General features: G+C 44.5%; 1 protein-coding gene across 1 annotated transcript in view; it reads right to left on the reverse strand.

Annotated features, from left to right (window-relative positions):
• TSEN2 (tRNA splicing endonuclease subunit 2) overlaps positions 1–10,139 on the reverse strand; it is a 24,992-nt gene extending 14,853 nt beyond the window's left edge. The window contains exons 1-5 of the mRNA XM_018554549.1: positions 9,952–10,139; positions 7,877–7,967; positions 4,586–4,622; positions 2,268–2,760; positions 318–389 (exon numbers count right to left, since the gene is read on the reverse strand). Of these exons, the coding sequence (XP_018410051.1) occupies positions 318–389; positions 2,268–2,760; positions 4,586–4,622; positions 7,877–7,967; positions 9,952–10,137 (879 nt within the window). The 5' untranslated portion in view covers positions 10,138–10,139. The remainder of the gene's footprint in view (positions 1–317; positions 390–2,267; positions 2,761–4,585; positions 4,623–7,876; positions 7,968–9,951) is intronic.
• Between the last annotated feature and the right edge of the window lie 3,639 nt (positions 10,140–13,778).

Consider the following 13,778-nt stretch of genomic DNA (forward strand, 5'->3'; position numbering starts at 1 on the left):
TAAAAAGTTTATAAAAAATAAATAAAAATAGAATATAAAAAAAATTGGAAAAAATAAAAAACATTTTCGGTATCAGTATCGGGCTGACATTTTTTTAAAATTTCGGTTTCGGTTTTAAAATTTCCATTTCGGTGCACCTCTAATTCTCAGTGTGGATCACGGCATTGTTATGACTCAGGATGTATAGGTAACAGGATTCTGTGCAAAGGAATGTGCAAGATAAAGGCCCCACAAAGAAATTCCTTTACAGATGCTTCTTTCATACAAAACGTCTTCCAAAATTATCTTACTTTAACTTTACTGCTCAGACGACTTACCTCTTCCCGGCTGAGCTGTAAATACTCAAACATTTGGAATGGATTTCTCCGGCAAACAAGCTTGAATTTTTCCTAAGAATGTGAACATATGGTAAGGTTAATACAAAGAAAATAGAACACCTCTTCAACCTTTTATTCAGTCTAGAATACGAGCTTTCAACCTCAACTGGAAGGCAACAAAATTATATTTATTAAAAACATGAGAGAAAAAGTTGTGGGTTTGTCCCAGCAAATGATCAGATTGCAGGCAAGTTTACAAAAGAAAGGTGACCACAGACGCTCCCACTCTACCACAAGCTTAGGGCCTGTGTCAATGGACTTTGGGTTCGTGTTGATGGTAATTCAGTGTGACTTTATTTGAATTCCACTTGAAAAGTCACTTTGAGAAGATTCTGAGAACATTCATACAGTAATTTGTTGACAGGTGCATTTGACCTGCATTTGTTGTGAACAAAAGCCTGTCGATGGAGGCCCTTAGTCATACACAGTACCAGCTTCTTCTCCAGCAATACGAGAGCAGCCGGAGAAATGACAGCCTGAAACCGCAAGTGTCAAAGTCCTTGTCGCTTCCAGTTTCCGTATCTGGAAAGGAGATCAGCTAATGGATGTGTGCTGTGTCCAGCCGCAGACACCCAGTCCAGATGCTGATCTCAATCTGGATGTTGGTAATAACCACTTCAGGACCAGGATGTATATATACACTAAACAGGCAGTCCTAAGGAGGTTATAGTGTATTTTTAATTTTGCAGCCAAATTGGGATAATACTTATTTCATTTGTTACTCCCACTTATGCAGGATCTTGCTGGCAGAAAAACCCAACCTAAAAAATTTGCTTCTTATGCATGTACGAAAGGGGTTGAAAAATTAATATGTAATTCAGGAGCCAGTGTGTCCAGTCCAGGAGACAGCAGGATGACAACAACTAGAGAAAAATGTAAAAATTAGGAGCTAGCTGGGATTTTTTTAGCCGCGGTATAATTTCTAATGGTCTGGGCGCTGTTTTTTAGACGCGGTAGAATTTCTAATGGTCTGGGCGCTGTTTTTTAGCCGCGGTAGAATTTTGACCAGCTGGGATTTTTAATGAGTATAGGCTACCTAGCACATAGGATTTCCAGCACTTGAGGCGTATGTTTGTAAACTAATTCTATTGGCTAGAATATTCATTTATTTTAGTCACTAGAATGAATTTACATCCGTATACACGTTTACACGCACATATATTTTTCCAGTAAGGTCCAAACGCAGGTTTGGGGGCATTTTATTTTTATGCCCGGTAATGTGGCTATAAAATATGGATCTAAACCACAATGTGCATAGACACAATGGCTAAAAGCATGAAAGAAATGGCTCTAAGGGCCCACTCACACCATATCCAGTGTGCTCCAGTGTAGTTCGTGCCAGGAACGCACTGCATCGCATAGATCAAGCCGGGCAGCGTTCTGGGGCGGGAGTGGGCATGTCAATGGCATTGCAGACACGTCCCCGCTCGCAGTGCGATCGCCTGCACAGCAACACCCTGTGTTCCAGTGCAGTGCGATCTGACAAAATGCCGCACACACTATTTTTTCAGATTGCACTGCACTGGAACAGAGGGCATTCCTGTACCTTGTGTTCCGGTGCGGGTGATTGCACTGTGGGCGGGGGGGGGGGCGTGTCTGCCGTGCCATTTACATGAATGGCACCGACACGCCTCCTCTTGCCCCAGAATGCTGCCTGGCTTGATTTATGCGATCCAGTGCGTTCCGGACGCAAACACTGGATATGGTGCGACTGAGCCCTAAAAGCGCCATTTTTCCTGCCCCTGTGCTTGAGCCATAAAGGAATTTGTCTCACCAGGTCATTGACTTAGGGGACTATTACAACTGTTGCTTTAATATACTGCATAATATTTAAGATCTGTCTAGTGTTTGTAGCCAGCATTGGGTATAGTGATTGGAAAACAGTCTTACATTTTTGTCCTCCTGCACATCTTCATCCTTTAAACCAACGTTGTCTTGCTCCTCTTCCACCAAGACATATTCATGTTCTTCCCTTTCGATTACACTTTTCTCCGCAGCATTATTGCGAGCAGTCTGCTTTTCTGGCTTACAACCACAATGTACAATCAGGTCATCATGTCTATGACAATGCATCTTCTCCAGAACTTCTCTATCTGGTACAATGCACGGTTCCTGGGTCTCCAGCTCCTCCGAACCATACTTTGCTAAAGGATCAAAAACGGGGTTTCCTTCCAAAACCTCAGTGCTGTCGTCTGCGGGAAATGATGAATCTGTAGAACTAAGTTCTTTTTGAGCTTTGCAGTCCACAGAATCCAGCGTGTCATCCTTATCCTCTGGAAAATCAAAAGGGGAGCAATAATCTCCAAGAATCTTGTCAGTAGAACTTCTGTCCATTCCTTGCCCTTCCAAAAGGCTTCTGGCCCACTCCACATGAAGCTGGTATCTAGAAATAGTTTACAACTGGTAAAGCTGAATTCCAGACAAACAGCTATTGCAAAGATGAAATACATACAAGATCCCCTTCTTAATAGAGGACAAGACCCTGCTAGCTTTGTTTACCGCAGCTTGGCACTGAAAGCTACCTTTCAGTTTGTTATCTACAATGACCCCCAAATCTTTTTCTATTTCTGACTTCCCTAGCGGCATACCCATGATTGTATAGCCCATTTGTTTATTTTTATGTCCAAAGTACATCACTTTGCATTTATCGACATTAAACCTCATCTGCCATAGTATTGCCCACTCCCCTATTTTATCCAGGTCCTCCTGCAATGTTATATTGTGACGATCCGTTTCTAGTACCCTCCCTATTTTTGTATCGTCTGCAAACACGGAAACATGGCTATTTATTCCCTCCCTCAAGTTCTTTTAGCTACCGAAGGATTTATATTTCTGTCCATCCAGCTCTGAGATTAACTCAGCTCTGGCACACAGCACAGCTCTGTCTGGCAAGGCAGAGGAACCTATTCTTTTGCTGCTGCAGTTGAAGAGCTCCAGGAATTTAGAAAAACGTACCCTTGTAGTGGGGCTACCCCTCCACTGCAAGGGTCAAGTGCTCATTTTGTCTAGTGGGCAGAAATAAAGTAGATATACTCACCTGATCCTCAGTCCTGCTGACTGCTGGACCAGTCCCTGCAGCCTCTTCTCCCCTGGGCTCTGGCAGCCTAAGGAGCGATAACGTCATCATGTCTAATGCAGGTCCCTTGACTCGCATTAGGGACAGTCCACAGCCGGAAAATAGGGGGAGAGCACTTAAAGTGGACCTCTACCCATATCTTTAAAATAACAAACGCACCTTAAGAAATGTTTAGTAATGACAATCTACAAACACATACTTCTGGATAATTGCCGGCTTTGTATTCTTTGCATACCATATTTCTTCTGGCAGTGGCCATGTCTACTAAGGGCAGATTACTAGCTTTCCTGAACATCTGGGACATGTGACTGGACATGTGACCATGCACATCATCTCAGGGGAGATAAATGCCTTTCCAGATGAGATTTCTCTGCTGATGACAAGGCAATCCCAGTGTGCATTGCTTTGGCAAACTGAAGTCATTTTGCCCTTTCAAAGCAGGAAGTGAATGCTCTGCAAGTGTAAGTATTTCACAATCCCAGCATTTTACACCTGACATGTCTATGTTATTATTATTCATCATACATAGAGGGATGCATTGGTAGAATTTGATTTTTGAGTGTAAAGTTCCGCGTTAACCCTTGCAGCGCAAGGGTAGCCCCACTGCAAGAGTGAATTTTTAATTTCCGGAGTTCTTCTTTAAGTAACACTTACAGCTCCCTCTCCATGTCTGTGACTGGAAAGTGAAAGGAACAGCAGTAGATAAATGAACTCATCTTTCTGACCTTCCCTCCTGTCAGTACATACGCACAAATGATTGGCTCTTTGCACTGCGTCTCTCTGTACAGGGGATTTCAGAGGCTGATATTAAGTCAAATGCAGGTACTTCTGCTATACGATTGTTCCAAAGACAACAAAGCAAAGGTTCCTAATTCTGGATCTCTGTTGTTCACCAATAAATATCCCACATGGCAAATGTACTAAATTGTTCAGTGGTGTCTTAAGAGTTTCACAATGTTCGTACTGTACATAACCATAGATTTAAAAAGGGTGAAGGCATTACCTAATGCAGAATTCTTTTCCACTGGCTCATACATGGATCAGGTATGTTATTTGGGTATAGCTTTCAATAGTAACCTTTACAAAGAGATACCACAAGCCTCACAGTTATAAGATGATTGATGGTACTTACTTTTTTGATGAAATGATTGGTAGTTTCCTTTTGGAAGCTGCAAAATAATGATATGCATTTAGTATTTTAGAATGCTTCCTGGATCTAGTGATCTAAGTCAGTACGGTAGTATGTATAAAACGCGGATCGCACAGCATTACTGCCACTTGATGAAATGCATACCAATTTCCTCTGCTCCTCAGCTCCATCCAATGGCAGTAATGCTATACACCGGGCGGAAGATTTATAGAACAGCCCCTTACAGAATCTTTAGCAATAATGACATGCAGGTTTTTTTTCCAAGCGATACACGAAATGCAATATTCCATACCATACAAACAGAATTCATTTCTCAGCCATCTACTTTAGAAATACTGATTGCCAGTTATATTTTTTGTACATCAACATTGCTTTTTGCTCTACTTTAGGCCACTTTCACACGGGCTGATCAGGAGCGGAGCTGTGCACGGCTGATTGGAGCAGTACAGATCGGATGTCACAACGGTGTCCCTTTAGTTTTTTCCTCCATCGCACTAAAACTGCCTGACCCTACCTTAGTCTATGGGGAGTCAGCTGTAAAAAGACACGTCAGCGACAGTAGCTTTGTAGATGGTACAGTATGGCGGAGAGGTCCAGCATTGTACCCTCACTCAAAGGACTAAAGTTGTGTACCTCTACTACTGTGATATGTTTCATGCACCATGTGTTGAATGTGTTTGACCTGATTGCCACAGGTATCTATTCATATTGTAACATGTCTGTGACTGTTTTCTCTGTTAAACTCAATAAATATTCATTTGAGAAAAAAAGACACGTCAGCTTACATCACATTACCCCCAAACCAGCACAATCAGGTCCGGTGAAACAAAACATTTTTCCGTTTGCTTTCTAGACCTGGTCGGAGTCAGAGGTATCCGAGTGTAAAAAGATGCCTGTCACGTTTAGACCCAGCTGCCCATAGAATAGAATTAGGAATCCGATGGGGTCCGCCTGAAAAACTGACAGGTGGACGCGATCGGACCAACCGTGTGGCAGGGGCCTTATTGAAAAAGGCAATGTGATATTTCTGCTATGTGCTACACAAGACACAAAATCTTCACTGTCCTTTTCAGATGTCCCTCCAGTGCTGGTGCGGGTCTCCCACCCAGCGCTGACTCCTCTGTCCTCTTCTCTCATGTACCACGCTGTCTGTGCGGGCGCACGCTGCTCCAAAGACTTACCTTGTGTCTCTCCTCGTCTCCCGGCCGAACATCTGAACTGCGCACGCACCAAGATGCTTTGTGGACACCCGAGAAATTTTCAGACACAGGTAAGTATAAACCCTGGTAAAAAGTTTTGTTTTTTTTTGTAACCGTTTTGCATATATCTACTGCTTGATAGCAGTAGATATATGCAAAAACCGCTGAGTGTTTAATAACCCTTTACACCTTCGGGGTTTTTTTATTTTCTTCTTTATGGTGGCCCGACTTACTAAAAAAAATAAAAAAAATAAAAGAAAGTTCTTTTATCCATTATTTTTTTTTATTTCCTAGTTCTCAAGTGGTATCCACACCCCAACCCCCCCCTTCCCCATACGAGTGCCTCCATCAGCTGACAGACGTGCTATGAAGGCACCCATATGTGCACGCTCATGGCCGTGCCCACACCTAGCTGTATGCATCCATAGACGCACGCATCCATAGACAACCATACCTCCACCCTTGCAGTCATAACTTGACTGACAGCAGAAAGAGCTACTTTGCCCTCAGCACCCTCCACGCAACCAGGAAGTTCGGGGAAACCCGTGTATCTTCTCGGTCGCGGCAAAGGAGACGAGTGGCTACAGGTCAGCGTGGGGGGGACGGGGGTGTTAGGAAAGGGGTGGGTGTTTTTTGCCTTAATTCAGAGAATGCATTAAGGCAAAAAACACCCAAACTTGAATACTACTTTAATCCTTCAGTTTTTACAAAAGTTCAGAAGACCAAGTTGCATAGGTATTTTTAACCCTTTCGCTGCCAAGCCCTCCCGAACATTTTTCAAATCAGCTGGCCACGCCATTTTTGCAATTTTTCCAATTGATTTGATTTTCAACTGCTGCGTTGCTAGCGTTTGTAAAAGACCCCCCAAACCATATATTTTCTGAAAGCGCAGGCCCGGTAGAATAAAAAGATGGTGAAATTAAATTTGTAGGCCCTGCGATAATTGCGCAAATGTTTCTCAAATTAATATTAAACCGATAAAAATACACAATTCAATTGTTAAAACACACCAAAATCAGTATCCGTGCACAAAAAAACATTATTTTCTGACTAAATCTAAAAGATAAAACTGTATTGAGTTAATAAATAACAAATATTAGCACATTTGTAATTGCGCCTTTTTGCGAAAAGGTAAAAAAATGAAGGTACCTTGCCGACACAGTTCCCTGCCTGAAGCGCCTCCAGGCAGGGATGAGAGACTGCAGATGCCAGCGGGAGGCCGCAACGGTGCCGGGGGGAGGGGGGGGCCCGGTATTTTTGCTAATAGCTGTCATCAGCGGCTTGTGAGCCACTGATGACAGCTATTAATTTGAAGAGGACAGTCTGGGGAACAGTTCTGCTATAGGCTCATAGCTAAAGCGACCATGAGCTTATAGCAGAACTGTAAATGCCACCGACGTAAGGCATACTGAGCTGGCCAGCCGGGAACACTTTTGTTCTGCCGTATGCCTTACGGCTGTGGCAACGAAAGGGTTAAACTGCACTTTGTAGCTCTTTCATAGTTCTTGCTGCAGTTCGCTTACTGCTGGAATCTTAGCGCTAGCAGGAATATTGGTACTTTGATTGCTCATCCAGCACTACCAGCAGTAAAGAGACCTTCACAAAAACATAAGCTTTAATATAAAATATAAGAGGCCATTACACATTTCTGGTGGACAACATTACGGGTTTCTTATAAAGAAGAACTCCAGGAAACTTTATTAACCCTTGCAGTAGGGCTGCCCCCACACTGCAAGGGTTAAGTGCTCGTTTGTGTCACCGTCCGCAGCAGCGGCCTAAGGTCCTGTAAATCATCATGCCTATACACTGTGTATAGGTGTGAGGATGTTGAGGAAGATTCCAGTGCTGCAGGGAGGAGGATACAGCCAGGAGGGAGCGCTGTGACAGCTTGCCGGCTCTGAGATTATGATGAGAACAATTTTGGTATTTTAGCACCTAGACACAAACAAGCAGTTAACCCTTGCTGTGGAGGATTCACCCAATAAAAACATTTTTTGGAGTTCTTATTTAAATTGAGTTACAGTAACCCACCCCAACAATATATGTAATGCTGTGCATTGCTGATTATACTCACGAGCCAGGCCTTTCCACCGGCCCCTCAGCTCACCCTGTCCAATGTTATATTCAGGTCTACTTCTCGACAAAATCCCCTTCCCAAAATAGCCCTGCGGATAAAATAAAAGTACTTGAAACACAGACCAAATTGCATACATCTCTGCAACATCATATTCGCTTTGATCCGACTTTGTGAGTGCGATCTCACATTCCACAAACTCGGACAGAAGTGAAATTTCAGGACCGATCAACTGTTCCAGGGCAGATCGGTTCTCCTGCACATACCATCTGCGGTGCCGATCTGCCCTGGAACAGCTGAGAAAGCGTTAGAACTCTTCACCTTTTGCTGGTCACATATTCCACCGCTGAAAAACAGGGCGGGATTACGTTAAAATGTGTGACCACTCGACCGGTCCCTGCCTGAAGCGCCTCCAGGCAGGGATCTTTGATAGAATACCAGGGCACCGCACACCAGACCCATCTGGTATGAATGAGCCCTAACACAGCTCCTGAACAGCTATCCAAAGGCTATAACAAACTAACAATACAGAGCAAAAACGCAAACAAAAAACTAATAAACATATATAAAATTAAAAAAAACTCAAAAAAGCCTTCAATAAATTATTTAGCATCACACAAAGTGCAAAAATATATATCTGCAAAAATATATATGTGCAAGAAACCAAAAAGTTATTTTTCTATGATGTCCACGATGTGCCAATTGTCTAAAAGTGCAAAAATTCCAAGAAGAGCTCCATTTGTGCTTCACCAGGCCCTTTAGGTAACAAACTCATCCAATGTTGTGTGGCCCCTTATTTAAAATCATTGGACAAGCTGCATCTTCTGAAGAAAAAAAAAACAATTCTGGAATCCATCATGAGCAGTGTTGTGTAAAGTTGGCAGCCATCTATAGAGGTCTACGGGAACTAGACGGGAGTTGGCTGTACATGACCCACGCCCTGAACCATTTTCCGAGTGAACTTCATGTTTGTGGCTATGAAAGGAGATAATCAGTGAAGGAGGTAATCACAATGAGCCAGGGACAGCAATCCAGACCGACCAACTCTACCCACAGCAGGCTCACCCAGGGAAAGTAAATCAGGGATACAGAAGGGCCTACAAATATCTAAACTGTCCCTAATTCAACCATAAAAGATCAGATCAGGTCAATGCTCTCTCACTTCTCTACGTACCTTAAACTAGAACTCCAAGCAACGTTTGTCTTTAACATTTGTAGTGGGGCTACCCCCGCACTGCAAGAGTTAAGTGCTGATTTTGATCTTGGTGCAAAAATAACAAAGTTATAATCACCCAAACCTTAGAGTTTAGAGCTCTCCATCCAACATTGTCTCCTCCTCTGCTGCAGCATCCTCACGTCCGACATACAGTGTACAGGACATAACGACTTGAGGACCCTTAGACCACTGGAGCAGAGGGGGAGCGTGGCTACAAGGAGCGGTCTAAGAGCCAGCTGTCTCTGAGGATCAGAAGAGTATAACTTTTTTATTTTTGCACCTAGACAAAAACGAGCCCTTAACCCTTGCAGTGTGGGGTACCCCTATTGCAAGGCTTAAAGGAGAACTATGAGGTGAGTGCTTTTCACTCACCTCATAGTTCTAGCCGACCTGTGACAATGAGACTGTCACAGGTCGGCTCAGTAGATCGGGAGGTGAGCGAATATATACCGGCGTTCGCTCACCTCTCGATCCTGTCACGGCTTTCTGCCGTGACAGGGGAGGGGCTGGATTCCCCCCTCCCCGCTCCAATCCGCCAGCGCTGACAGGCGGAACGGACGGGAGAGGGTACAGCTGGCTCTGCCTCTAGATAGGCAGAGCCAGCTGTCACTCACACAGCTGGGCGGATCTCGACATCGATGTCGGGTTCCGCTCCGGCGTCTCAGTATACCGCGAGCTGTAGCATATACTGAGCCTAGGGTGACGGGAGGACACTAGTTTGTGTCCTCCCGTTACCCTAAGGAGAACTAGGGGGAAAAGCCCTAACCCCATAGTTCTCCTTTAAGAAAAAAAACTGCCCAGAGTTGTTCTTTATGGATAAGATGAACCGACTGCAGCAAACGTTGTAATGTACAATCACCTTTCCATATAGCAGCAGTATATCATCCAGGGTTTTCACAACGATGAAATTATTAATGATCTCAGCCCGGCAGACTCTGAAATCTGTTCCGTGATTATCATGAGATAACGGGATGGGGAAAGGAGATTCGTAGCATTCGTAGACCTTTCTCTTTCTCCTTGGGGCATGGAATGTTGCCTGCGACATTGTCTTCTTCCTGATGATGAGGAGAGAAGATCACAATGAGATCTGCGGATTAAATACAACGTTACATCAGAGCAATAATTCTACTAAACGCAGCGGTGACATCATGCAAACACTGATGATGAACAACCGGATATTACCAACTGTCACAGATCAGAGCTCATTTGCAGAGATCTGCCCTCCACTTTGTACATCAGTTCTATCATTTCTACTGTATATACGTATATATGGGGGTCTATTATTACTCCCACTGACACCAACGCGGGGGGTCTATTATTACTCACACCAACACCAGTGCTGGGGGTCTATTGTTACTCCCACTGACACCAGTGCTGGGGGTCTATTGTTACTCCCACTGACACTAGTGCTGGGGGTCTATTATTACTCCCACTGACACCAGTGCTGGGGGTCTATTATTAATCCCACTGACACCAGTGCTGGGGGTCTATTATTACTCTCACCAGTGCTGGGGGGGTCTATTATTACTCTCACCAGTGCTGGGGGTCTATTATTATCTCCCACCAGTGCTGGGGGATTCTATTATTACTGCCACTGACACCAGTGCTGGGGGGTCTATTATTACTTCCACTGACACCAGTGCTGGGGGATCTATTATTACTCCCACTGACACCAGTGCTGGGGGATCTATTATTACTCCCACTGACACCAGTGCTGAGGCACAACCTGAGCTCATCTGAAGCAGGAAGGAAGCCATCAATGCTGAACCAATCAGCTGCGGACGGTGCATTTCCCTCCCCAGAGCTGCACGTAAACAATGGGGCAGGATGCTGGTGGAGGGGCATTTCTTCCTCCTATTGGATCACTGACATAGGGACATTTTGTACTCCCTCCGACTCCCACTGACCACAGTGCACTCCCTAGTCATAGAGGGACAATGAGGTGTGACAAGGGACAGAGGTTCCAATGTACGGGTAACAGGGAACTCTGATGTGTGTGTATATAAAGCTGTGTGAGTGAGCTGTGCAGATTGTAAATGAGATTCACAGGTATTTATACAGCAGAGACGTGAGCGAGGTGTACATCACCCTACAAATACATGATGAGGTATATAGTGCCTCATGCCACTGTCCCTATCAGCGTCCGCAGGCTACCCAGCAGTCACGTTCTTTAGACTGAAGACTTGGATTGAGACACCGGCTCGTCTCCTAAATACACACAGAGCCCTGACATCCTCCTCCCATAACACAGAAGTATGAGGAGACTGCTCCCATTCTATCACTGCCATGCGGTCCCCTCCTGTCGGCACAAAACGGGTTAACATCCTTCGTCCACTCACCGAGCCACCCAGTCAGTCAGGAAGATAGAAAACACATGCATCCAAAGTACCCGCCCACTGCCTGATCATGTGACCGCCGTGCGTCTCCGAAGAGAAGCGCAGCTGTATATACTGTAGTAGGCCAGAAAAAGTTTAGTTCTAGTTCTGAATTGTTCTATTCTACAGTATATTGGGGAAAATTGATCGAATCTGGAGCCAATCGCATGCTGGTATTTATGGTCTCCCCACATTCTTGCACTATTATTATACATTTATATAGCTCTGACATATGCCACAGTGCTGTACAGAGAACACTAAGCCTGTCACATTAGTTTCTCTACAGAGGAGCTTGCACTCTAATGCAGAATGGCACCGGTTGTAGGGGGACTACAAATCCCAGCAATACAATATACAGCAATGCAGAACAGTATATGAATTGGACTCAGGATTTTGCAATGTACTAGACTCTGGACTTAGTAACACACTGGACTTGTAAACGTACTGGACTCTGGACTTAGTAATGCACTGGACTTGTAAACGCACTGGACTCTGCACTTAGTAACATTCTGGACTTAGTAACGCACTGGACTCTGGACTTAGTAACGCACTGGACTCAGGACTTAGTAACGCACTGGACACAGAACTTAGTAACACACTGGACTCAGGACTTAGTAACGCACTGCACTCAGGGTTTAGCAACGCATTGGACTCAGGACTTAGTAACGCACTGGACTCAGGACTTAGTAATGCACTGGACTCAGGACTTAGTAACGTACTGGACTCTGGACTTAGTAACGCACTGGACTCAGGACTTAGTAACGCACTGAACTCAGGACTTAGTAACGCACTGGACTCTGGACTTAGTAACACACTGATATCCTGCAGAGCCCACCTAAGGCCCCACACAGCCCACCTAAGAGTGACCCTGCAGAGCCCACCATCTTAATTGTGGTTGCCCCTGTCTGCATGACCTCTTGTGTCCAGGTTTCTGCTGACATGAAACCCGGACGCAGCATACAAAGCCCAGACTGTCCGAGTGAATCCTGGACAGGTGGCAACCCTAGTCACCTCAGATGTGGTGGCACCTCTAGGTATGTTCTATACCAGGGATGGGCAACTCCGGCCCTCCAGCTGTTGTGAAACTACTAGTCCCATGAGGCATTGCAAGACTGAAAGTTACAGCCATTACTCCCAGAGGCCAAGGCATGTTGGGATTTGTAGTTAAAACACAGCTGGAGGACCCCAGTTGCCCATCTCTGTTCTATATGATTTGTATGTCACTATAGCAATGCTATCAGACTAGCTTGTAGGACAATAAGATTTAACAGATTAAAGCTGGCCATACGCTAGTAGATTTCCAAAAGAAAGATCTTTCTTTACTAATGAAGGATCTTTCTTTTCCACCCAATAATACCATCAAATGTTGCTTTATTTTAACATTCGATTTTGGAATGAATCGAGTTTCCTGAATGAAAACCACATTCTCTGTTTGAATTTCATTCATTTGAGAAAAATTTTCCATCCTTCTCCTTCACCTTTTTTTGTCAATACGGTTGAAATCAATGATTCATTTGACCCCCATCAACTAATAGAAAGTCCAACGAAAGATCTTTTGTACAATAATTCTTTTTAAAGTCTACTGGTGTATGGGCACCTTATTGTTATGGTGACCAAAATAATGTATTTCATTATCACCAATGTCAACTAAATTCCATTACGCCAGCCATACAGAGACTGGATGAGTGAAGCTGTGCTGGTATCTGTGGCGGGCCTTAGGATGAACCTTCTAAAATATCCTGAAACTCTTTCATTTTGGTGCAGAGCCCACCTTCCCTGATGTCCTTCTTTGTGGTGTATCATTTAAAAAAAAATAACAAGCACACTTTAATGCCAGTTGTTGTGGAACTGCAAGTCCCATGAGTCATTGCAAGGCTGACGGTTACAGGCATGACTCCCAGAAGCAGAGGCATGTTGGGATTTGTAGTATAAGCACGGCTGGAGGGCTAGAGCTGCCCACCCCGGCTTTAATGTCATCCAGATACCAGGGGGGTAATTCTGTGCATTAAAAGACTGTGCACGGATTCAGAGCAGGAGACTAGAGCCAGGTGGATAACCAGACTCTTATGCAGGCATGCAGCCTGGGTGGTCAGAAAAGAGAGGGGGGAGCAGCCAATGTTTTGCAGGTCACATTCTTTTAACATTGGAAGGATAGCATGCAAGGGAGGGGGGCGTGGGGCAGCAAAGCCATCTACCTCTATTGCAAAGCACCTTTTCCATATGTTGATGGGGACAAGGGCCTCATCCCCAAATCCTGTCCTGTCAAAAGTGGTGTGGGAGTTTAAGGGGGGACTTAGGTTCTGGAAGCCCC

This window comes from Nanorana parkeri, unplaced genomic scaffold (assembly GCF_000935625.1).
Source record: "Nanorana parkeri isolate BGI_ZX_2015 unplaced genomic scaffold, ASM93562v1 scaffold164, whole genome shotgun sequence".
Lineage (NCBI taxonomy): Eukaryota > Metazoa > Chordata > Amphibia > Anura > Dicroglossidae > Nanorana > Nanorana parkeri.